Genomic DNA, 25,529 nt, shown 5'->3' with positions numbered 1-25,529 from the left:
CATTATTTTACCAGATGGAGGGTGGACAGAGGCTCTAAGAGGCGGCAGGTACCCCAGAGTCTCCGAAGCCAGCCAGGCCAGCGGCCCTGTCCTCTGCTCGCCAGTGGCCTTTTGCCTCCCTCCTCACAAACTCAGTCTTCACTCAGCTGAGAAAGGGACTGAGCTTCCCGGAGGGGAGGCTCTGTCCTAAGCGAGACCAAGCAGCCAGAAATGCATCTGGATGGCATTTGAGCCACCTGGCCCCTCTGCCGTTGTTTCCACATTCCCTCTGCATCCCGATCTTCCCGGGATGGCCACGGCCTCCTCGGCTTGGCGTTGCTGTTTCCCCTGCTTGGAATGTCCCTACCTCCCTTCTTCGCCTGGCAAATACCTGCCCACCCGCCAAGACCCTGCTCAGATGGCACCATCTGGTGTGGAAGCCTTCCCCACGGTCCTGGGTTGGTTCCTCTGCATCCCTGGCGGGAACACGGGGCCAGGCAGCCAAGGGGTCAGCATGTGTTTGTTGAGTGAATGGATGGCATTCTTTGATTCAACAAACCCCTCGCCTGTGCCAGACCCTGTGCCCAGGACTGAAATAAATTGCCCCATCACCAGACACATCAACCCCTGTTCCTACCTCACCCCTCCCCCTCAGCTGAGAAAACTCCGCTGTGTGAGATATCCCGGGAGGCCTCCCAGGAGGCGGCAGCCAAGTGGGATTTGGGGACGTGTGGGGAGATGCCCCATCCCTGCCCCCACGCTGGCCTGTCTGCACCGCCAGAGCTCAGAGCTTAATTCCATGCATGGGGGCACTTAAGAGGTCGAACTCCCCGACCCCTTCGCTAAGACTGTGTTGGGGGATCCGGGCTGTGTATATACAGGAAAGAGGACAAGACGAGGGGGCTGGCAGCTCCGGCTCCGGGTGTGCCCCCCACTACGTCCTCACCTGTGAAATGGGTTTGTACCTGCCCTAGCTGCCGCCTTGGGCCGTGCGGATCGATGAGGGGCGACGAGGCGGGAGCTGCCTCGCCAGATCTTTTCAGCTGACAGGGGCCGGGGTTTCGGAGCGTGGTGGGGTCCAGGCGCCCCCCTCTTATCCAGTCGTATCGATTGGGTGTCTCCTACCTGCCAGCAGTCACAGGCAAACTCTGCTGCTTGCAAACGACACGCTGGCACTTCTCTTTCTCCCCTTTCCCAGAACTCCCGAGGCCCCTGGCTCACCTGTGCCGGCTGCAAGTGAGGAAGGTGGTTGGAAAGCACCGCATAAAACTCCTGGATGCGTTGCCCCTCCCGGGCAGGCTGATTCGGTACCTGAAACACGAGAATACCCAGTAACCAAGGCCGCGTGGAGGAGTCGCTCCTCGGACTGTCACTAAGCCTCAGGACAGCCGTGTCCCCAAATCCCAGGGGGCCTGATGACAGAACGAGGCCGTGGGTTGGCCTCCGTGGCAGCTGGGGCAGCTGCCGTGACCTCACCAGGTCTCTGGGCCAGAGCTTTGCCCGGACCAGAGAACACAACATGTCAAGTGGGAGAAAAACCCGTGTTTGTTTTCAACCTGATGAGTAGAGCCCACTTTCTCTGCCGTTGGGAATGGCAGAGGCTCCAAGGGCAGAAGTTGTGGGGGGGCGGCAGGTGGGAGCCTGCAGGGCAGCCGCAGCCCTGCCCCCGACGCTTTCAGGGATGAGTCTGCCTTTCGGAGACAACCTGCCACCAGGCTGTCCCGGTCCCCTCCCACTTTGTCTGTAAAACTCTCCACTTGACTCCTGAGCTTTTTTCCTGGAGGTGTGATCCGGCGGGGGTGGGGGTGGGTACTTGTCAAGTACAATAAATGTTGCACAGATGACACCTTGCCCCGCGAGGTCCCTCTCGCCCGACCCCCTCCTTCCCACAGGGCCTGGGGTCTTCGGCGCTGCTCTTGGCGGGTGTAGGGGTGGGGCAGGTGCTGGGACAGGGTGCACGACACCTTTGGGCTTCTGAAAGCCACAGGAGAGCCGGCAGCTGGAGGAGAGGGGGCAGCTTCCTGCTCTGTGAGCTGAGCAGCCTGGGGTTGGTTTTTCTGTCCTGCTTCAATCACCGTGGAAACGGGAGCAGCATCGCAAACAGGGCTCCGTGTCTACAAGCCTCCTGACACCTGGGATTGCCTCGCACACACATGTTTCCTGGCAGCTTGTCCTCGCATCCTGCTCACCCGTTTGCCACAAAACTTGAGATACCAGAAAGGAAAAGAAATCTGAATACGGGCCACCGTGAGCGAAGGTGCTGGAGGGGTGGCCACTGTCAACCCCTGCAAAGGCACCGAACCGGAGGCACGAAGCCTTGTCCCCTCTGCTGCCCCCCGGGATCCTCACGTGGCTCTGTGGGGGAAGCCAGGCATTTTCGGGAGCCCCCAGCCCATTTTCAGGTGGGCATGGTTGTGACAGCTTCTTGGGATGCTGGGACGCACTGGGTTCTTAGAATACGAGTGCTCGTCAGTACTGGTTGGTCACAGGCACTGGTCAGGGCCCCTCCTCCCCAGGTGTCTCTCCCCAGCCTTGGCCTTCTCAGATCCCGGCCCCTATTCCCCCCCAACACCCCCTCCACCCCAACCCAGAAGCTTAAGGATTAAGGCCTGGGCTGGGGCCTGTTCCCAAGGGTCGGTTGTGATTGGCCGGTGCTCAGGTTTTGCTTGGTTGTTCTGTTTCTTGACCACTGCTGCTCCAGAGAACGACTTTGGAGCCACAGCCCTCTGCAGAGCCCTCCTCCCCCACCCCCATACTTGGGCCGCGGAGATGTCTCAACAGCATCACCAAACACTAAAAATCCTGCAAGTGGTTCCAGTTTGTGCGCACAGCACATGGGACATTAGTGCTGGAGATGTGAGGCTAGGAGGTGAGTTCCTGGGTTTCACTTGGAACCAGCACGACTTACTTTTTTGTTCAGGGAATCCTCTGCTGTGGCTGTATTTTTTTAACCACAGCTGTCCTACATGTGTTTGCCCCCAACTTGCTTCTGCCTGGGGAGTCACGGCGCCGTGTGCTTCTGTCCAGCTGCTTCTTAGTAAAGGTTTCTGCTTCCAGACAAGCCTCCTTGCGTTTGTATTCATGCATCACTAGGGTGTCCCCTGGGGAAAGGAGCCCAAGAGGGGCTGGGGCAGCTTTCTGAGAAAACACGCCTCCCTGGGCTCTGTTCCTCCCCCAGGGGGGGAGGACAGTTGGATGGCCCAGATGACTAGGGGAGGCGACTTTTGGCGGGTGCGGCTTTCTGTCAGGTCTGTGACACTCAAGAGTACCAGGTGCTCCCATCATCCCTACGACAATCTATTTTCGGTCATATTTTTCTGATAAGGAAGTTTTGGCCCAGAGAGGTTAAGTAACTTGCCCGAGGTCACAGAGCCAGTAGGTGGATCAGAGCTTCTAACACCTTGCTGTACTGTGTGGAGGGGCAGAGCAGACCGGAGCGGCCTGCGGCGAGCGTCCTGATGCCCTACCCTGTGTGTTAGATAACGACTCAGAACAAGTCTGCTGGCATCACATGGCTTCCGTGGCTCTCAAGTCCTCCCAGACCATCAGACAAACTACCAGAAACCCACTGGCTTCCCAGGGAGCAGGCCGCCCTCCCATAGAGATGCTCCACTCCAGGGGAATCCTAGAGCAAAACCAGGCAGAGTAGGAAGGGCCCTTCACAATCGCTAATCCTGGAGCCTTGTGTTAGAAAGGATTCCGAGGTCGTGACTGTGACTAGTTGAGGACACTTGCCTTGGGTGCAGAAATGGCAGGTACCTCAGTTTGCTATCACTGACCTAGTCCCCAGCTTTATAGAGTGGGGAAACCAAGGCACAGAGGGAGATGAACTTTCCGGCATCATGCTGCTAATTAGGGGACTGCAGTCCCCAGCCAGGGCTGGCCCTGCACCTGTCCCAGTGGTGAGAGCTGTGCTTTGATGAGGTCTGTGTGCTCTCAGCCACGGAGCAGGTTCACGCAGCAGAGCAGACCCTGGGCCGGTATGGAGGCGCCATGCCTCTCCAATGGCTTTGCCCTTTAGGCAGCATCAGGGCAAGACCCAGGGCCACTCCCTGCCACCAGCACCCTGCTCTGTGCCTTGTCACAGACAGGGCACCTGGTATGTGCCAGGCCCAGGAAGGGGGCCATCAGCAGATTACCCAGGAATCTGATTTAGCCAGAGATTTTTTTTTTTTTTTTTGGCTTGTCCACAGGGGGCCAAGCTCCAGTGTGTCCTGATTTTCTCTCTGGCCAGGGTCGGGCATGATTGCCTTGGCCCAGCCTCTGCTCTGAGGCCGTAATCAGAGTGGAAGGCATAGCAGAGGGGGACCACTCTCATCCCACCCCTCACGCTGCAGGTGGGGTAAGGAGGCCCCCGGAGGAAAGGTCCAGCACCACATCCCATTGCAGAGCCAGGACTCCAGCTCCATCTCCTCTGGTACCGGCCTCCTTATTCTCTAGAGCACTGTGGACTATCTGGAGATACGGGCCTCCCTCACCCTCTGTTCTTGGACCTGGCAAGCAGAGGTGACTGCCCGGTGACTCCTCTCCACCCTCCTTCCTTTGAGTGGAGCTGCTGGCCCGCAGTGTCCATTCTCAGACACCGTGGAGGTCTTTGGGTCATTCCCGGCCACCCCCACAGCCAGCCGCCTTCCCTAAGCTGCCCTCTCCCCGGGCCCAGCCAGCATTTCTTAACCTGGGGACCATTCAACCTCATGACATCAAGATGTGGAAACTGCAAAAGAAATGTCTTTATTCTTTTAACCTTCTTATTTACAAAAAAAAAAAAAAACCAAAAAAAAAACCACCTCGAAAAGAACAGAACTGAGATTGGCTTACATAGTGGGTGGCAGGTGAACAGACGTGTAACTCTGGCTTCTGGAGTGGCTGGCGGGCCGGGGCAAAGACTGGCACGAGGACAGTGGGATGCTCTGTCGGGCTCTGGTCTGGTTGGAGAGGGGCCGGCGGAGCCCGGCCCCACAGCTCCCAAGGCAAGGGCTGACTTGGCGCCTGCCGGAGAAGCCACTGCCCCAATCCTGTCCTCCCCTCCCATCCACACACACAAAGGGAAGGTTCCCGAGAGGCCACACCACTGCCCAGCTCGCTCCTGGCGCGGAGAGCTCCCCGGGCCCCCAACACCCCTACAGGCCAGAGGTCGGAGCCGAGGGCCTCCCAGCCCGGCTAGAGGTAGCCAAAGACATTGAAGATGGGTGGCGGTACAGCCGGCTTGGTGGGGATAGGCTTCAGGACCACGGGTCTGTACACTTTCTGCCCCGGCCCATCCACATCCTTGCAGAAGTGGGCCAGCTCCCCGGGGGAAGCCGGGCTTTTCCTCCATAGGCTCAGGCCGGGGACCGGGCTCTGGGGCAAGGCCCCTGGAGGACCTGGGTAGACCGGCTGTCCATGGTACTGGAAGGGGCAGCAGCTCCAGGCATTGACACGGCCCACCAGGGAGACCCCAGACATCTTGAGTGGCTCCTTTTCAGCCGGTGCCCTTGGGGATGCCGGCACTGGGGCCGTCTCAGGATCCAAGGGCTCCAAACCTTTGCAATGTTTCTTACCCTCATAGGGAGGTCCCTCCCTGGGGCCCGGCCCCCCCTCCAGCCCCAGCGGGTAGCTGTGGGTGGCCCGAGGCTCTTCCCAGAAGGAAGCGGGCAGCTGTCTTTTCCTCATGGGCACCTGGCCAGGCCTGGCAGCTTCTGGGTTCTGCCCCTGTAAGGTCTGCTCCTTAGAGAGACATTCCTCCCTGTACGGGTTCCCCAGAGCCTTCTCCTCGCAGCCCCCACCCCCGACGGGACTGGAATCATGGCCAGAATCGAGGGGCAGCCTCCCCGGCCGGTCCTCGGGTCCCCTTTTCAGGTGAGGCTCCGCCCCTCTGCCGGGGAGGCCCCGAGGAAGCCGGGAATACTTCTGGGAGAAGCGTTTGAGCTGCTTCTGCAGGTACTTGCGGTGGTCCACTGAGCGGCGGCAGGGTGCAGACTTGTCCAGGGCCGCCTTGATGTCACTGGACGCCAGGTTCACAAAGTTCAGCAGCATCTTTACGTCACTGTCGTTTGCCATCACCAGGAGGCCACTGCATGGGGCTTTCCATGAAGCGGGTGGGTTCTGCTCGTGGCTGGCAGCTCCAGGGGAGGGCACAGAGCTGACCTGGGGGGACACACAGGCCATTGGGAGTCTCTCCGGGCACCAGCACCCAGCCGCCGCCCCCCCTCTCCCCCGAGGCCGCAGGGCCAGCGCCCCTTAGCCTGAAACACAGTCCTGGGCACCGGGCTGCCCATTCAGGCCGCTGAGCATGCGTTTCCTCAGCATCTGGGAGGGAACACGCGGGCCCACTCAGTCCTCCCAAGTCTGGCCCTCCCCTGCAGCCGAGGCTCAGAGAGGCTGGGCGGCTTGCCCAGGGCGGCCCAGCCACAAGTGGCATCGCTGGGGCCGGAGCGCAAGTCTCCGCGTGCCCAGCGCACCGTGTCTCCCACACACCACGCTGCCAACGTGCGCAACTTGCCAGCGAGGTTTTTATTTTCTGAGCCGAGGCCACCGCTCCACTTTAGAGCAAGGCCAAGCCCCTTCTCTCCCCAGTGGTGATGCCCTCCCCCTCCCACCCCCGCCCCCAGGCCTGCTAGCTTCAGCCCCCCCTCTTCGGCGCCCACGCTCCACCCCCGGCGCTCACGCAGGACAGGCAGGACCCCCGTCTGGCACTCAAGCCTGGGCCTGCCTGGCGGGCTGATCTCAGACTGTGGGCAGCGGGGCTCCCCCGCAGAAGCATCTGCAGCAATTTCATGCCTCCTGGGCCACCACCCGAGGCCCGTCGCCCCTCCCCCAGGCCCCAGCCTGCCCCACGCCCCCACCCAGCCGGCGGGAGCCGCCTGAGCCTCCACACTGACCGAGGGTGCGGGCCGGCCCCGGGCCCCCCGCCGACGTGGCCTGGCAGGTTCCCCGCGGCAGACCTGGGCCAGGCCCGGCGTGGCCGGCGAGCTCCGTGCGTCCGGCTGGAAGCAGTCGTGCAGCCCTCGAGTGGGCTGGATGGAGGACGAGTCCCCGGCGCTGGGGGGCCCCTCAGGCCAATCAGGAGCGCCTCTCCAGATACAAAGCATCCCAATCAGGCGGCAGCGCCCCGTTCCCACATTCTTTGCCGTCACAAATTGTCACCATGGGGACCATCACAAAAAAGACAGCTCCCAAATGCAATCATTTCCCGGTAAATTTCTACCCTTCAGCCCCTCCTCCCCTTGACCTCGGTTCCCTGGTTTCTCGAGGGGGCAGTGCGTGTGTGTGTGCGTGTGTGTGTGCATGTGTGTGTGCGTGCGTGTGTTTAAAAAGTCCAGGATTGAGGAGGGGCTGGGCCCAGAAGAGATGGGCTTGCATACCTCCCCCAAAGACTCCAGGCCTACAGCTGCCATGCCCCAGTGCAGACAGACAATCGGACGGGGTAAGCCGGGCGGGCTCTTTCCCCTCTGTCCTTGAGTGTTGAGTGTCTCTCCCTCTCTCCCTCCCGCCGCGTTCCTCTCTCCCTCTCTGTCTCTGTCTGTCTCTGTCTCCCTCTTCCCAGCCCCCTCCCGGAGGCACCGGCCACTGGCCAGCCTGTGAGGGCAGGCGGCTCGCTGATGTCGGGAAAGGTAGCCGGGGAAGGACTCCCTAACGAGGTGCTGGGATATCCATGGGAAGGGAGCCGGAGCTCTCAGGAATCTTGTCTTTATGTTTGCTTCCTCAATTGAGCTGCACAAAGCCTGAATTGCCCATTCAGTGCGGCCGGACAAAAGGCTGGCGTTGCACGGTCCCCTTGCATTTGTAGTCAAACAGTTAGGGACTTAAATCGAGTCGTCATGATGGAGAAAGAGGTGGACAAAGCCCATAGAATTGCCATCAGCAAACATTTTCCTGTGTCATATTAGCCAGTCTCCATGGCTCCCCCTGGCCTGGGGACAATGGCACAAGTTTGCACACTTGGCTACTGTCACCGTGCCAACGCCGGCGGGGCCGCAAGCGGGCCGCTCTGAGCAAGCGAGGGAGCCCTGTGCTGGCTGCTGGCCCTGCCCACTGACTGGCCGGAGGGAAGGTGAGGCCGCGGGCGGAGGCAGGCTGATCGGTGCGGCCTCCGTGCCGGCCGACCTGGGCGGGCCCCGCGCCTCCTGCCTTTCTCTGCTCAGCCTCCTTTCCCTTCCACCTCTTCCCGTTCCCGTCCTTTCCCCCCTTCCTCTTCCAGGGTCTCCTCCGGTCCTCCGCTCAGCTGAACGGCCGGGCCGGCGGCCTACACCCCACCTCTGTAGCACGGTCTGTGATGCCAAGGACTCCTCTCTGAGGTCCCCTCGCCCGCATGGGAGCAGTTGCAGGGCAGGCCCAGGGGACTCACCCAGGAGGATGGTCCCACCCCCTCCTGCTGGCCAATAGACTACTGCCGCTGGCCACAGTGGCCTGGCTTCAAGCCGCCTCCCTCTCTGGCTGGAGGGTCCCTGCAGGCCAAATGAAGGGTTTGGAGGAGAGGGCCCTGTGTCCACAAGCCGGAACTTAATTTAGAGATCGGGGATTGGGCGTGGGATCCCCCGTGCTCCTCCCCCTGCTGAGGCAGCGGGGGGAAGCAGGGGCTGGCATGGAGGTGTCTCTGGACTGGAGTCTCCCAGTGCTCTCCACCGCAGCACGACGGCTAAGTCATCGTTGCTCTAAGCACTGAGAGCCGAGGGTTGTCTCTGCAGCAGAACCGAGCCCAGCCTGACCGGTACAGGTGGGAACATCGTTGCTCCTCCGAACTGGCCCTGCACAGGGCTGCCCTGAGGTCACCGGGGTGGGCCCCCTGCTTGGGGGCCAGGTCACATGGCTCGGCTAGTGTTCAAATCCCTCTGTAACCCAGCGCTGGCCCACTTAACTGCCTTCTGCATCATTCTCTACTGGGACGCTGGCTTCAAACCATCCCGGCCCATTCCCACTGTGGCCTCCTGCAGGCTCGGGGTCTGTTCCTGCTGCAGCCCACCGGGCTTTGCTCGCCGGTGACGTCGTCCCCTCACTGCTCTGCCAGTAGCAACCCCCCGAGGCCAGTGAACCTTGTGGGGTCTGAGTCCATAGCTTAAAAACTCATTCCATAGTGCTCTTATATGGGCTGTTTTTCCTGTGTGTTCTTCTTACTTATTGAGGAGAAAGAAAAGAAGGGAGGGAGGGAGGGATGGAGGGAGGACAGGAGGAAAGAAGGAAAGAAGGAAGGAAGGAAGGAAGGGAGGGAAGGAAGAAGGAAGGGAGGAAGGAAGGAAGGAAAGAAGGGAAGGAGGGATGGAGGGAGGAAGGGAGGAAAGAAGGAGGGAAGGAAGGGGGAGGAGGGAGGGTGGGAGGGAGAAAGGAAGGAAGGGGGAGGAGGGAGGGATGGAGGGGGGAAGGAAGGAAGGGGGAGGAGGGAAGGATGGAGGGGGGAAGGAAGGAAGGGGGAGGAGGGAGGAAGGGAGGGAAGAAGGGAGGAAAGGGGGAGGAGGGAGGAAGGAAGGAAGGAAGGGAAGAAGGAAGGGAAGAAGGAAGGGGGGAGGAGGGAGGAAGGAAGGGAGGGAGGAAGGAAGGAAGGGAAGAAGAAAGGGGGGGAGGGAGGGAGGAAGGAAGGAAAGAAGGAGGGAAGGAAGGAAGGGGGAGGAGGGAGGGAGGAAAGAAGGAAGGAAGGAAGGAAGGAAGGAAGGAAGGAAGGAAGGGGGAGGAGGGAGAAAGGGAGGGAAGAAGGGAGGAAAGTGGGAGGAGGGAGGAAGGAAGGAAGGGAGGAAGGAAGGAAGGGAAGAAGGAAGGGAAGAAGGAAGGGAAGAAGGAAGGGGGAGGAGGGAGGAAAGGGGGAGGAGGGAGGAAGGAAGGGAGGAAGGAAGGAAGGAAGGGAGGAAGGAAGGGGGCGGAGGGAGAGGGCGGAGGGAGGGAGGAGGAGGAGGGAAGAAACTGATACTTGGTCAGCACCTTATGTGTGCCAAGAGCTGCCATCAGTGATCACATGTAGAAGACCCCACCTGACCCCACGACAGCTCACTGAGGGGAGTACTGCTGTGAAGGATGTGAGACTGAGCCGCTTTCTCAAGGCCTCACAGCCAACAACTGGCAAAACTGAACTTGAAGCCAGGCCAGTCTCCGTGCACCCTCTCCCATCCCTATGTTCATAGATCCAAAATGAAGTCTAACCTCCTTGGCCTAACCCAGAAAGTCTTTGGTAATCTGACCCCTAACCGGGGCCTGGCGCAGGGTAGTTTCTCACTAAATGTTTCGTGAATCAAATATGTTGCCCACTCCACCGAATGGAGAAACTGCTGCCTCTATTTGTTTGTTTGTTTACTATTTGCCCCACCCACCCATCTACCTCCACCTGAGTGAGCTCCGTGAAAGCAGGGCACAACTGCTCATTCACCTCCGAATTTCTGTAGAACGGCCTCGGCACAGAGAAGACTTAGTGAAGGAGCCTGGTGACCGCTACGGTTGCACCTGACAACAAATCCTCGGTGTTCCTTCTGGACTGTGGGTGTGTGGAGAACAGGGAGCACCGTTTCATAATTGCATCTCTCCGCACCAGACGGGGCCACTGAAGCGCCTGTTAAAGGCACATGAGCGGGGCTGACTTGAACTTGAGACTTCCTTCCCCATCATCCGTCACGGATGCGGGTCTCTGACCTTCCAGCTGCGCTAACCCCTCCTCAAGATTATTTACATGGTTCAGTGTCAGGGACTTCCGGGTTCTAGTAACTCCACTCAGCACCTGCGTGCGGGGACCAGAGGGCACGGAGGAGGGGGGCTTCCTTTGCTCACTCCTCTGTCCCCAGTGCAACGTGCTGGAGGGGAGACCAACTCTGTTCTGACAACTTAACAGCCATCTTCTGTCCACCCAACACCCCAACTTTCCCTGGTTTCCCAAACTACCTGGAGCCACCCATCCAGAATTCCTGGACGTCATCTGACATAACCCACTTCTAGAATTCAGCCAACACAGCTGCAGATTGGAAACAAAAGTGAGAGGAGGCAGGTGACAATGCATGAACCACCCAGCCAGAGGGGGAACCTGGAAGGTCACCTGGAGCAGTGGACTTTCAAACTGTGTTTACACAAAGAAGCCCCTTAAACAGACTCCTGAGGGAGTCCAATATATGAAACAGTGACACGGACGTGCTAGGAGGGCAGATTTCTTTTACACACCCAAATGCGATAATTTCCACTTATTTTGAAAACAGATTCACACCAGGAGAGTGTTTTGATGACCTAGAACTTCAAAATCAGGAGTTGTGGATTACAGTCTAGTATCGGCCATATTTTGCTCTGGTTGCAGAACCTATAGAAATCTTGACATAAAGAGATAAGAGGCTAAAATGGTAAAATTTTAAAAGTCTGTCTTGCTATCTCAGGATAGTCATCAAATGAAAACGATTCCCCGAGAAGCTTTAGTATCTAGTCCCCTGGGGCATTAACCGGTTAACTGCCCAGGCTAACGGGTCTAGTGTGTTGGCTTGTGAGTTACAACTCGTTTGAGTGTGTGTTTGTTAGTACAGTTTTTAGCATGTAATATTTTCAATCGCCAAAAATAAATTTTAAAGACAATTTTACGTTTCCACACCTCTGTAGAAAGTTCCGTTCCAAGAGATGGGCCATCTTCCCATTTTAGAGGTGAAGAAGAGAGGCCGGGTAGGGGAGATGATTCACCCAAGGTCAGGCTGTTCTGCACCCTGACGTCTGCTCAGAGCTCGGCCCTAGCCAGCACTCACCACTGGATCAAGGTATATGACACATAGTGAGCCATTTGTTCAATGGATAAGGAAACCGAGGCACAAATTAGCATGGAAACTTGCCCAAGGTCGTCTGGTCAGTAAATGGCAGACCAGGGACTGAGATGCCGGCAGCCGGGTCCAGATGCTTGGTCGTGACCATTGTATGATGCTGCTCCCTGCTATTAACTAACTCGCAGGCCCCGACTCCCTCCTAGGGGCTTAGCTAACCCAGAGAGCCAGGCACGCCCCTCCCGACCTGGCGACTTGGGCCTGACCATCTCAACTCCGGAAATACACAAATGCCCCTTCAGAGGCACAGCGGCACGGCCAGCACCTCGCGGACGTGTGACAGACATCACAAGATGATTTATGTAACCCCCTTATATAATGGGAGTATTTCTATCAAAGACTGGCCTGAGGCAGGCTGTCAGCTGTAATCAGAACAGACAGGCCTTTCCACTTTTCTTGGAAAGAAAGGCATTGGGTTGAAATAAACCCCTTTGGCTGCCAGGCCGCCAGACTGGGGGCTTCCTGCCCTGGTGACCTCCTCTCACAGCCAAGGCTGAGCACCAGCATGGCGGTGCCCTCAGAGCAGCCGGAGACCTCGTGATGCCTCACAGCCCTGCTCCCCAGTCCCCGCGCCCCTGGCCGTGGCCCGACTGCAGCGGCAGAGACAAGTGTCAGTGTGACCGTCTTTAAGGTCGAGCTAATAGCAGCTCGCTGGCAGAGTGGACAATGAGGATTAAGAGAGATCATCTGGGGAGCGCTGGGGTGGCTCAGTCGGTTAAGCATCCGACTTCGGCTCAGGTCATGATCTCACAGTGTGTGAGTTTGGATCCCACCTTGGGCTCTCTGCTGTCAGCACAGAGCCCACTTCGGATCCTCTGTCCCCATCTCTCTGCCCCTTCCCTGCTCGTGCTCTCTCTCTCTTAAAAAGAAATAAACAGGGGCGCCTGGGTGGCTCGGTCGGTTAAGCGTCCGACTTCGGCTCAGGTCACGATCTCACGGTCCGTGGGTTCGAGCCCCGCGTCGGACTCTGTGCTGACAGCTCAGAGCCTGGAGCCTGTTTCCGATTCTGTGTCTCCCTCTCTCTCTGCCCCTCCCCTGTTCATGCTCTGTCTCTCTCTGTCTCAAAAATAAATAAACATTAAAAAAAAAAAAAAAAGAAATAAACACTGGGGCACCTGGGTGGCTCAGTCAGTTAAGCGTTCGACTTTGGCTCAGGTCATGATTTCACAGTTCATGAGTTCGAGCCCCACGTCGGGCTCTGTGCTGACAGCCCGGAGCCTGGAACCTGCCTCGGATTCTGTGTCTCCCCCTCTCTCTGTTCCTCCCCCACACGTGCTCTGTCTCTGTCTCAAAAACGAATAAATGTTAAAAATTTAAAATTTAAAAAAAACATTAAAAAAAAGAGAGAGATCATCTGTGACCAAGCTAGTACAGTGCCTGGCTCAGAGTCTGTGCCCTTCCCCCAGCTCTGCCCCTCTGGGCTGGGTCCACAGCTGCCCAGGGAAGCCCAGCCTGGGCACGGCTCACCCATAGAGAGGGGCTGATGTGGCCGGAATAACACAGCAGTCATGCCTTTACGCCCCTGTCGGGTGATCCCCATGGACCACTGCCTCCCACTGATCCCAGCTACTGTGCCACATGTCTGTCACCTTGCCTGTGACTCCGGGAGCCTTTCTGGTGCGTCTCTTCACCCAACGCAGGGCACAGCCAGGAATGAAAAGTCCGTTTAATCTCAACTGCCAACTCGGATTTGATTGGTGATGGCTGGCAGGTGCCCTGTGGAAAGATTCCGAGGGCCCCGCAGGCCCAGCAGTTAGAATGCCCTGATCAGCTAGTCATGCCTTCTGTGGGTGCGGATGGAGATGGGCTGGCTGGATGCCAGGTGTCCCTGCCTCCAGCTCCCAGTCACAGGCTGCAAAGCCAGGGTGTGCAAAGCTTGGCGTTCTGGTAACCCGACCCTTGGGATTTTAATCAAGGGAAGAGAGTCCCAGAGAAAGACTGATTTTCCAAGTCCTCAGGCGCTCCCACTTCCCAGACCAGAGCTCATTGACTCAGTGCAATACACAGAGACTAGAGTGGGTAGGCATTTTGGAGAATAGAGGCACCGAGACGTTTAGGACAATGGAGAGGGGAGGTCGCCATGGCAGGGCGTGGGGGCAGAGATAAAGTTAGGAAGAACGGTTGAATCCCCCATGTACTTCTGCATACAGTAGGCACATAATAAAGGTTTGCTGAACAAATCACAACATGGAGCAAAATGACTGGTTGGCTTCTGAGTCCTGTTGGGGGCTCCGGTAGCCAGTCATAAAACATCCTGGGAACAGCATATGCTCCGTGGCCCTCCCGGCCACAGCTGTCCCCCCGCAGTTCCGCATAAACAATGCACTCTCTCATCAGAGAGGAGCCCTTGCCTCCCCGAATTGGGATTTCCTAAGAGAAAGGTGACAGGGGAGGAGCCCCACTCCCCTTAAATACCATGATGCACCGAGAGCTTCATAGCTGCTATCTCAGATATAATGCAATCATCCGTAACAAACCAATGACTGAATAAATAAAACTTTCTGAGGGGGGCGTCATCCTTCCCATCTGATAGATTAGGAAACTGAGGCTGCAGGAGGTAGAAAAGCTCTCCTCTGACCTCTGAGCAAAGTGTCAGAGGACCCGGGGTTTGGATTCAGTTTGTGTCTACACCACAGCGCCCCTCAGAGGAGGCAGGGGATGTTGTCCCTCTTGGCTTGTCGCCTCTGACCTCACAGCCCAGCCCTCGGCCTACTCCCTGGGTCATCTGTCCCAGTGCCAACTCGTGATTTCCTGACCTCTGATCACAACTCTGTCTGTAGCCCAAATCTAGCCCAAACCACACACTGTAAAAATTCTCTGAATAAAGTCTTGTCGAGAGAGAGAGAGAGAGACACGTTTGCACAATCAGTAACTCCCAGGCTCCCCAGCATGGTCCTGCTCAGATAAGAAGAGTTACTACAGTGAGTTCAGGAGCCCCCTCACCTCCTCTGGGGTAACAAGGCTGACAGGGTTGCTCAGGACAAACACTGTCAAACTCAGGTGGCGTTCAGTGCCCTGCACATGGTAGGTGCTCCCGGGAGCACATTTCTCACCTGGAAGCAGAGATAATGCACGAACCTTAAGAGTCAGGCAATTACATTCCAGTCCTGCCTCTGCTAATCTGGGCAAATAATTTCGCCTCTCTGGACCTCACTTTTCTCGTCTGTAAGATGGGGGCCATTCTACTCACTCTGCTGGCTTGCTGGGACCCTGGAGAAAGACTTGGGTCCGACAGGTCTCTAAGACGCACCAAGGCGTGGTGGAGGGGGAGAGAGAACCCCGAATAGTGCCCAAGGGCTTGACCACATCTAGCTCCAGTTCAAAGACATCTGTGAGGGGCTGGCAATGACAGTTCCCATCAGACCTTGAATGGATGATAAGGGTGATGTAAACAGGACCCCAGCTCCACAGATCCCTTCCTGCAGGATAAAGGATGTGTTGGGTGGCTTTATCTCTGTCAGGATGCAGTGGAGGGGATTCTGGGAGGAGAGAGTGTGGGCAGAGGAGGGAGGTAAGAAGCATGAGACGCAGGCTGGACAATGCAGGCCACTCCCAGGGCCAGAGATGCGGATTTCCTGGCAGGTCCTGCCCAGAGTGGGAAGTGAGGCAGCAGATGTGCGCTCGGTATTCGCCCAGTGAAGCCTGGAGTTGCATCGTCGGCCACAGCTCCAGGAATAGTGTGCTCCTCTCCTCTGCACTCACAGCCCTGAGAACTCCGTGAGTCTCATGAGTTTTCAGCACCAGTCGTGAGCTGATCATTCCCCGCATCTGTCTCCAGCCTGGACCTCTCCCCTAACCTCCAGAGTCCTATCCAGCCTCTCTCTTGCTCTCTCCCCAAGGATCTTCCAGATCCTCCAGCTTTCTACACCCAAGACTGAGCTCCGGGTTTTCTCCCCAGGCTTCTCCTTCTCAAATAACCGAGGCTCTTTCCTTCCAGGTGCTCAGGCCAGACCTCAGAGTCATCCCTGACCCCGCAGTCATAGCCTTCCATCAGCTCGCCCCCTGGACTCTGCTCGCAAACTATATCGAGAATCCGACCCCTCATCACCAGTTCCTCTGCTCTACCCTGGACCCATCTCCCACCGTCTCTCACCTCACCCGGATGCTTCCAGAGCCTCCTAACTGGGCTCTCTGTCCCCCTCCCCACACGCAGAGAAGTTTTACCAAGCTTTGCCCTGGATATAATGTTAATTTAAATATTAATTAACAGTGCCCAGGAGGACACAAGTGAACATTGGAGAGTCACTCTTTCCTCTTCCCCCTTCAATTCTGCCAAACGGTCATCTCATGTGGAGGGAGTGTCGAAAGTCTGCTCCCCACCCCCCAAAAGAGCACAAGCCTTCAATGTGGGGCCGCCTTCTAACACCCACTGTGAGCATCCTGGGGGCAGTGCAGGGAAGGGTCTGCCACAGCATCGTCTTCTCTCCCTACACCCAGCCCCTAGAAGCTCTAGAAGCTTCTAGAGCCCCACACCAGGAGCTGATGCTCTCTGAGACCAGTAAGCCCTGGCCAGCGCTTTATATACTGGAAAGAGACACACAGGGGCTCATGCTCACGCTCCAGATCCTCCAGCCATACTCTAGGGCTCCTCTGAGTACCCCTGTTTCACAGAGGAGGAAACTGAGGCGCACAGTGATTTGTTCAGTTTCATTCAGCTAGGAACTGGCAGACCTGAGACCTGAACCCCAGGCCCTTCTGAGTCGGGAGGCTCCTTAGCGCTTTTCATTGGTTTCTTCCTGAGGCCAAGCCCTGTAGAGACGTGCCAGCCCAGGGAACAGAGGAGAGCATCGGTTGGTTGTGAACTTCTCAGACACGCCCAAATCACCCCACAAGGGACCAATCACCTCAGCCAGACCCCTGAAGGTAGGTGTGCCAGGTAAACTGAGGCAGCCTGGGCTCTGGATAAGAGCTGAGCTCCTGGTTGGGCAGTTGGCCCAGAGAACATCGTTTCGATGGCTAGTTGAGTGGTGGCCTAATTTCATCCTCTGCAAAGACTACGTTTTGTGTACAGGGTCACTCTCCACCTGTATGCCCTGTCAACTGACTCTTTCCTTCCTGCTGTGGTCCCCTGTGAGGACCCTAATGGCCCCTGTGGATCTCTTTCCTCCAGCAGGCACCCTGAACCACAGCAGAGGTGGTGGGGATCTTGGAGACCCTGAGAAGCACCAGGGAGTCAGACGAGGGGGCTTTGAAGTGACAGACCCGGCTTCACATCTTAGTTGTGACACAAACCAGCTGAGTGACCAAGGATAGGTCACTTAACCTCTCTGAGCTTCCGTTTCCTCCCGTGTCACTGGAGGGACTGCACTCCCAGGTCAGCACTGACCGCCAAATTCCTAGAGGAGGCCCAGTGAACAGGTGGGAGTGCTTCCCATCCGCCCCCCCCCCCCCGCCGCCCCCCACCACTCTAGCCTCACCTGTGGTCCCTCATTATCAAACAAAGAAACTGAAGCTGAGAGGTGCAGTGGCTGGCCCAAGCAAGCCAGCGAACTAGTGGTATGGTCAGGATTAAAATCCTGACTCTCCAGATCAGGGCTCCCACCCCCTCTTTCAATAATGCCCTTGGCTAAGAGGAAAAGGCAGGATTCTCCTCTGAGCACTCAGTCTTGGCCTCAAATGGCCACAAGAGGGCGCCGTGGGAATTCCTCGGGGTCTCTTGCGCTTCCCAGGGAAGGAGCCTTTCAGTTTCAACCTTCATGGCCTCCCTGGCTTGCAGCCCGAGGCTCCTGCCCCTCAAGAACTCTGACCAAAGCCCCCCTTCCACACCCCAGCACTTTGAAGATATTCCAGAGCCCCTGCTCATTCTTCTCCCCTGTCTCCACCCTCCACCCGCCCCCCCATCCCAGGATTATGTATCCCCCTTTTCCTGACTAGATGTGGGATCCTTGGAAACCCCATGTTGTTTTTGTCAAGCAGTTGGTTCACACTGGGCTTCAGGATCCACCCACGCTCCCATCTATCTATCCACAAACATCTGCTCAGCACCTGCCGGGTGGGAGGAGGGCGGAGGGGACCCATCAGAATCATCCTCTGACTCATGGGGGGTGTAGTCTAGTGGGGGGGGGACGGAGTTAGTTATAACATGTGATGACACGATGCGCCTTAGTATGTTAGCTGGAAAGCAAGCAGAAGGGCTGACGGTAGGAGCCTCAGGGTTGGCTTCGGGAGGGTGTAACCCCTGGGAAGCAAGGGACTTGGGCAACGAAGGCCTACATTTCCGAAGGAGGGACCCCCACCCCCAATGCTGGACACAGTCTTCTCATCTGTAAATGGGGACAATAATACCTGTTCTTCCATTCCCTCAAAGAATGAAAGAATAAGCTCTGGTGTGAATAAAAATGGAAGCAGGCTGGACACTGAAATACCATGTGGACATGCGGGGTGTATATTTCGGCACCAGCATTTTTGTCCCTCCCCAGCAAGCGCTGGTTGGCCGTTGGTTGTATCCAGTCAGCTCGCACTTCACATTATCCCACATGCACAGTCCCTCGCTTGACCCGCTCACAGATGCATTCGCCACTCGAGCTCCCGGGTGACTGATGAGAGTCCCCAGGGGGCTCCTGCTGCTGGCCCTGCCAGGGCCACCCTCCCCTCTTCCATACCTTGGTTTTTCGTGAGTCGTTTTCAGGTCCTTGCCTAAGGCTTGTTAAAATCAGAGCCAGAAGGAAGACAAGCCGGTGATGCTGGAGGCCATCTCGGAGCTCCTAGAAGATTGAAATCTGCAAAAGTGACCCCAGGCAGCTGTGGGCACGCTGCCCCCTGCTCCCACAGGGTGCTGGCCAGGAAGAGGCTGGGGTGAAGAACGCTGTTTGTATGTTGGCATTGCCTGGTCCCCCCCTTTCCATCTTGTCAGACAACACAAATGACAAGCTGTTTCCAAGTTTCCCTCTCCAAACAGGGTCCTCCGGGTCTGGGGTGACAGTGGGATGAGAGGTGAGCCCCTTGCACGCCCCAGCAGCCCCCCTCCACAGCCTCAGAGGACGGCTCTAGACATCACAGAAAGCACATTCACGTTCCAGGACCCGTGGTCCTTGCAGGACGTAACACTTGGTTTTGTCTTCCCTCCTTGCCTTGCCATGCCTAACCAGGTTTGTAATTCTCTGATTCTTCCGAACATACACTTCCTCCAGAGAGCATTCTCTGAGAGCAGCTGGAGTTGCTGCTTCCTAAAGACAAAGCCTCTGCGGGGAGGGGGGGTGGGGGGGGTGGGGTCTGGGTCCAGGATCAAACGCTCAGCAGGGTTTGGTGGAGGGGGGCAAGGACTTACCCTCCCTGGCCAAGGAGAACATGGGGCAGCTCAACAGTAGATTCATGTGTCTCCCATGCTCCCTTTCCAGACCCCTTTCCTCTGACCGTTGCCCTAAATACCCATTTTAGCCCGATTCCAGCTGGACTTGAAGGTTGAGACAATCGGAGGGGTGTCAGAATTGTCTAAAAACAGTGCTGTGAAGGATGGGCAGAGATAGATACACTTAAGCATTCTTGGTATGAGTGTGAGTTGCTATCGCCTTTTTGGAGGGTCTGTTGGCAGCGTCTCTTAAAACAGGAAATAGGTCTGCCCTTAGAGCTCCAAGAGTCAATTCTACAGGAATATGGGCACATGGGCGCAAAGAGTTGTGCCCGAGGATGTTTGCGGAACTGTGCCGGAGGGTGTGTGTTTACAACTGCAAGAAACACACAAAAGGAAAGACAAAAAGACAAAGACTTGAAATGTACACAGTACTGTAGCACAGAATGTTTTGTAGCCACTGACAGAATGTCCTGAGGCTACAGGTGCTGACTTAGCAAGAAGGACCTCAAGATGGATGGTTTCATGAAAAAAAAATAAATAAAGCTCAGAGTTAGGTGTATCGTATGACCCCATTTATGTTAAAAATAAAAAAAACAAAGAAAGAAGAAAAGGTAAAGTAAAAGGGGCTCCTTGGGGAAAGTGTGGGAGGGAGGCACCCCAAATTGATAACAGTGGTGATTTATGAAAGGTTGTAGGACGGGAGAGGCTTGAAGGGGGTTTCATTTTTTAGTTTATAAACTTCCATTTAAAATTTTTTTTCTCAATGAGCACATAGGTATGTATCATGATTTCGTCTTGAATATTTATATTTGACTTTGCTCAGCATAGTCCTGCTCAGAACCTCTGAAGTAGGTTGACAGTATAATCATTCAACAACAAACATTTCCCACGTGAGCCTCTGCTCCACACAGCTCGGAGCTGGGTCCCGAGGACAGGAGACACCGTCTCCACAGAGAAAGGTGCGTGAAGGGGAAAGGACCTTACAGCACAACAGAATCTACGACAGGGTTTTCACAGGAACAGGAAGCAGGTATGATCCATTTCCCTGGGTGAAAGTAAGGGAGGCTTCTTGGAGGAAGTGGTGCTTTGTAGTCTTGGGGATGATTGGGGTGTATCAGATGCATCAGTGGGAGAAGAGTGGGGGAGTCTTGTGGGGAAAAGCATTGCAGGAGAGGAGATGTGAATGTCTGGTACATTTCAGGGATCACAGTGGGAAGGTGATGAGATGAGAAGGGGCAGGACAAGGACAGAGACAGGGCTGAGCTTTCCACCGATGCACTCTGATGTGCAGGGGTTCAGCCAGCTGCCAGCAGGGGGCGCTGAACCCCCTCAAACCGCAGAATCTGGAGCCCGCGGGGGGGGGGGGGGGGGGATTTGGTCACAGGGCTTCCTGTGGCCTGTGGTGCAGGACGCTGGGCTCTCAGGGCCCCAGGCGGGATGCTGAAGGCAGGCGGGTGGACAGAGACCTTGCCACAGACAGTGACCGCCTGCATGAGGACGGGGGGGGGGGGGGGGGGGGATGCGTTGGGAGGGCACCTGCCCTGTCCCACTGAGAGACCACCGGGCCACTGGCCGTGCCCTAGAAGGTCACTCCCGAGCTTCTGCAGCGCGGCCTAGGACTTGAGACAGGCTAACCCAGTGATTTCATGGATGATGTTGCTTTCCTTTCCCAATGCGTGTATTTGGGTTTAAAAGGAGAGTCCACTTCCAGAAGAGTGTGAGTACGCGGTGACACAGGAGGCTGTGACCACAGGAAATGAATGACTGGAGTCAAGGACAGCAGACACGGGGTGCCCTGAAGGCTGAGTCAGCGTGGAGTGTCTGTGGTGTGGCTGACTGCTGTCAGCCCATCCTGTCTGCCCCCCTGCCCCCCTTCTCTCTCTCTCTCTCTCTCTCTCTCTCTCAATCAGCTCTTCGCTCCGCCCCTCCCAAGCCCTCACTCCTGGGGCCTAGACTCCCAGTCCTGAGTCCTTCCCCTGACATCTGGCAGATCCACCTGGAGCACTGCCCTGTGCCCGGTCTTCTTGGGGACGCTGGGCCACGACGGGAGACAGACACTAAGCACAGCAGAGCTTCAGGCAGTGATGGCCCCACGCAGGAAACGAAACAGGGCCACGGGACAGATCGGCAAAGGGCTTTCTGGGGAGGGACGTCAAACTGAGATCTCAGTGTCCAGATGGAGCCAGACACGAGAGTAGGAATGTCCCAGAGAGAGAGTCCCTGAGGCAGGAATGAGTATGGGGCTTTCAAGAGAAAGGGAAAAATTGAAGGGGACCCCTAGACTTTTGGCTGAGCAACCAGTTTGAATGGCAAGGCTGATTCCCGAGAACGGGAAGGCAGCAGAAGACGTGAGGTGGTAGGACCCTGAGTGTCAGGGGTGCGGCTGGAATGTCACATGGGCAGTTGGGAATATGAGCTTGGATTCCCAGGGAGAGCTCAAGAGAGAGGCTCCGTGGTGGGCAGGTGTCCAAGGCCTGGAGGCAGGTGAGGTTGCTGCCTGGTCGTAACTTACAAAGGTGACTCAGTGGCAACACAGAAGCCAATGCCATTGAAAGAAAATTTTGGTGTTACTCCCTAGGAACAGGAGGCTGCAGGCGGCATGCAGGGAAGAAGTTCAAGATCGGAGACTTTGAATAATTCAGGCAGGCTTGGGATGCAAGGGTGGTCTCCAGCTGTCGGGGACCTGGCCCTGGGTGCTGAAGGCAGGGGAATATCAGCGTGGTGTGGGGGAAGGCTGGATTTTCGAGTGGCTGGGGTGTGGACCGGGGAGGCTTCGTGGGGTGTGGACCGGGGAGGCTTCCAGGAAAGCTGGACCACAGGAAGCCGTAGACAGCTTTGCTGTTAGTTTGGCCCTGTGATTGATTCATGTCCAACAGACAGAAACAGAATGCAAGAAAAGAGAGAACAGTTGTCCCGGGGACAAGGGACGAGTGAGGGGCCGGGCCCCAGCCCCAGGCGCACAGTACGAGTTAGAGGAGGGGGAAGGGAAGGAGAATGAGGACTGAATGCCAGGAGAGCCCCACGGTGCCTTAGCCTCAAGGGAGGAAGGCATTCAGTTCAAAGGAAGCCACCAGCTGTGGCCGATGCTGCTGACAGGTCAGGGAGAGCTGAGACCTTGCTTCTGGGAGCCGGGAGGCCCTGGGTGACCGGGACACGGGTGGTACCGGGATGTGCTTCCCAGTTCTGGCTCCTACTCCCCCCGGAGCATCCGGGTCGGTCCACACCCCCTCACCCCTGTGAGTACCTCAATTGTATCCCAAAGGTCATGTGGGGTCCTTGAGGGGCCGTCCACAAGTGAGGGACACCACTGGGGAGGTCAACTGGGGCTAGGTGGAGGGTGGGTTCAGAGAGGGCCCCGCTGGATCTGGGAGGTCTGGAATAAGGGACGGCAGAGCACTGGGTGGGGGCAGCAGCATGGGGACAATGTCAGGAGGCCTCAGTGCTGCTCCGTCAGGGAGGTGAGGGACAGATTCTTGAGCAGAGTGCGGCTTGGAGCTGGGGCCCGGGGGCAGGTGGGCCAGCCAAGCAGAAAGAAGAAGGAGGGTGTCCTTGCCCCCCCAGACTGCTCCCCCCTACACTGCCCCCCCAACTTGGTCCACATAGCACTTCTCTGAAGTCGTCCGGGGAGACACGGCCAGGGCCCTGGAGTCCACACGGTCCTTCGTTTTGCTGCTTTTGTACATGTCATGCCCTGTACCTTGAGCTGCATTACTTCTTCCTGGCAAACTCCTGCTCATCCTTCAAGACCCAGCCCAAGTATTGCCCCCTTCAAAAAGCCTTCCAGAACCACCCATTGTCCAGGATTGACCCCTCGGAGCACCCACAGCCTGGGCTCTGATCTGTCTGGGTCTTTGTTGTTCTATGTCACCCACACCCTCCCCTCTCTCCCTCAGAGGCCAGGGAAGGACTCTTCCTACGGCGGCCCCAACAAGATCACATGTCCTGCCCTGATGCCGTTTCTGTCCCCAGTCCATCCATGGCCTCAGGTCCCCTTGACAAGCAAGTGAAACAAAGAGCAAGTTCAGCTGACCCAGCCCTGCCTTGAACCTCAATGTTTTCAAGCATTTTAGGCAGAAAGAGGGGCTTGGTCACTACGGGGGAGGAACTTGACAAGTAGAAACACAGCCAGCACCTGATCCCCACTGGCATGGGGTGGGGGGTGAGGGAGCCTTTCCTCAGTAAAATCGCAGGTGCGCTCGGGTGTCTGGGATGTCAGTACCACGACGGTGACAAGAATGCCTTTTCTTGACTCAGCGTGTCTTAGAGAAGGTTCTTCCTGATCCCTCCTCCTATAGATATGGAGACTGAGGTGCAGAGAAGGTCCTGGCCCAGGGTCCCTAGGCAGTTGAGGGCAGAGCCCTTCCTCTGGGGAGCAGGTTGTGGGTTTGGCTCAGAGCTCAGAGCTGGCCTGTGTTGTGGCCCACGTAGGACACACAAGTGGGTGCCGAATCCGTATTAACCAGTGGTTTACTAACAGCAGCTCCAACTCGTGGAGCGTGTACTGTGCGCCCTGGCATTCACCGCTACGCGTGGAGGCTGGGCAGCTTCAGGGTCAGCCCAGCGCTCCTGATGCCCAGACAGGGCCAGGGCCGTGTGATGCCCTCAGGGTCTGGGCCAGCAGGAGCCGTTCTCCCAAGGCGCCCCCTGGTGGAGGAGAGTGGCATCCCCTCCCCCTTTCCTCCCAGATGGACAGCCGCCAGGGCAGTTTTCACTGCTACCTGCCTCTAGCTGGGCCTGTGTAGGGATTCCAAGTTCAAGGGTAGACGAGGGGTAGAGGTCATTCTGCAAGAGACGTCATTAGTCTGCAACATACTGGGGCCTCTAGCAGGGTGGTCAGCCCGCAAGGAGGAGAGAAGGGAGGCTTGACCCAGTGGGGGTTGAAAGGGTGGGCTCTAGGCGGGCAAGGGGGTAGCTAGCAGCCCCCTTGGGTGGGGAGGACCACTGGCAAGTGGGGTGACTCACCTGAGGGAGACCGGGCACCCAGGACAAGAGTACGGGAGGGGAGGCGAGGGCCCCGTGCTCCCTGCCTGAAAACCCTTCCCCCTGTAAAGCACCTGGCCTGGCGACATGGCTTCCCCCGGTGGCCCCATTGTGGTCTGTCAGGAACCCAGCACCTGGCTGCCAGCCTGAGCCTCTGGGTCTCCCAGTCCAGAAGCCGGGCTGCCTCAGCTCCAGAGCCCATCCCCGGCATGGACTGGAAGGAGCCCACCGCAGCTCAGGGTCCTGGAGATGCAGGACCGCAGCGCCCCCACCTCCCCTTAGAGACCTTGCAGGCACCTCTTTTACGGCAGCTTCAGACGCGATGCTGCCGCGACACCAGAGGTGAAAGCCAAGGGCAGCCCTTCCGCCTGCAGCCTGCTAGCCCTGCTCGGCCACCCAAGCAGGGGTCACTTGTGAGCTGGGACTCACACCACAGAGGCTGGGGCTGCAGGGCATGTCTGTCATGCGTTAGGAGTCGCAGCAGCTATTTTCAGCTTCTGTACCAAGGACGTTTGGCTTTCCTGAGTCATCTCTGATTTGGTGAGAAGCCTGACGCAGGCAGGGAGGACATCACCACGAGCGAAGATGCATGAGAAAGAGTGGTGGCACAAGGCCACCTCTGGGTGGGTCGTTCATGGCACACGCGGTCCGAAGGTGGAGCCTCAGATCCCAGACCTTGGGCCTGCCCCACCTCTGGAGCCCCATCGGCCCCCATGACCAAGGAGAGTCACACACACATTCTCCCCAGCTCCATTCCCCCCGCCCAGGATGCAAAAGAACAAAGAGTAAAAAGTGATTCTCACCCCCTCCCCTGCTCCAGCCTCCTGGGTCCCCTCCCTGGACGCAGCCTCTATCTCCGGTTCCTGGCGGGTCCTTCCAGAGACGGTCCAGGCAACTCCAGGCTGCTGGGTGTAGACCCAGTCTGCAACTCCTTCCAGCGTGTATACATTTGTCCACAGATGGTAGCACGCTCTGTCGGACCACCGGGCCACGGGATCAGTCCACGTCAGTGTGTAAATGAGCTCCTCATTCTTTTTATCAGTTGCATAAAGTCAGGCTCTTAACGGGTATCCCCAATTCTGGTCTCCCCCACCTGAAGCCAGAGTCCTGTTTCCAAGGCAGGTGCCCTGCCACGGTCTTTAACTGCCCCTAAACTCTACTCATTCATAATTGTGTCATCAGTTACTTAAAGCACCAGAGTTTGTGAAGGATTTCATTTTTTTTTTTTTTCCTGAAGGAATGACGGCAGTTGTAACGTTATTGCTGTAATAATACCAGAATAGGTTAGGAATCTTTCCGACGCATGGAATAGAAATAGTGCCCAACTCTTTTACACGAAAGGGGAAGTTTATTGGCTCTTGTAAGCTGGGAAGTGGAGAGTAGAGTCAGCTTAGATGGATGGCCGGCTCCAGAATCCAGACGCTGTCATCGGGACCAGGTTGGTCTTTAATTCTTCCGTATCCTCCCCTCTGGAGGCTTATGCTCCAGGATTGCCTGTGGCAGGCTGGGCACCAGTTCTGTCCCCACCTCGTCTC

General features: G+C 57.1%; 2 protein-coding genes across 7 annotated transcripts in view; one reads left to right on the top strand and one right to left on the bottom strand.

Moving 5' to 3' along the window:
* The window catches only part of ASB2 (ankyrin repeat and SOCS box containing 2), a 28,843-nt gene extending 27,018 nt beyond the window's left edge, over positions 1-1,825 (top strand). For both annotated transcript variants that reach the window (XM_027066518.2, XM_027066521.2), the window contains exon 9: positions 1,178-1,825. In XM_027066518.2, the coding sequence (XP_026922319.1) occupies positions 1,178-1,314 (137 nt within the window). In that variant the 3' untranslated portion in view covers positions 1,315-1,825. The remainder of the gene's footprint in view (positions 1-1,177) is intronic.
* A 2,869-nt stretch (positions 1,826-4,694) lies between these two features.
* FAM181A (family with sequence similarity 181 member A) lies at positions 4,695-13,459 on the bottom strand. Of its 5 annotated transcripts, none has more exons than XM_027066515.2 (3): positions 13,313-13,459; positions 10,310-10,489; positions 4,695-6,105 (listed from the first exon to the last, which is right to left on the bottom strand). In XM_027066515.2, exon 3 carries the CDS (start codon positions 6,016-6,018, stop codon positions 5,140-5,142), a length of 879 nt encoding a protein of 292 aa, XP_026922316.1. In that variant the 5' UTR covers positions 6,019-6,105; positions 10,310-10,489; positions 13,313-13,459; the 3' UTR covers positions 4,695-5,139. The 5 variants fall into 5 exon arrangements, with proteins under 5 accessions (XP_026922316.1, XP_053080862.1, XP_026922317.1 ...); XM_053224887.1 differs by lacking the exon at positions 13,313-13,459 and adding an exon at positions 12,839-12,975; XM_027066516.2 differs by lacking the exon at positions 13,313-13,459 and adding an exon at positions 11,089-12,238.
* Between the last annotated feature and the right edge of the window lie 12,070 nt (positions 13,460-25,529).

This window comes from Acinonyx jubatus, chromosome B3 (assembly GCF_027475565.1).
Source record: "Acinonyx jubatus isolate Ajub_Pintada_27869175 chromosome B3, VMU_Ajub_asm_v1.0, whole genome shotgun sequence".
Classification (NCBI taxonomy): domain Eukaryota; kingdom Metazoa; phylum Chordata; class Mammalia; order Carnivora; family Felidae; genus Acinonyx; species Acinonyx jubatus.
Note: the sequence above shows the minus strand (reverse complement) of the source record. Positions and strands in the feature narration are given on the sequence as shown.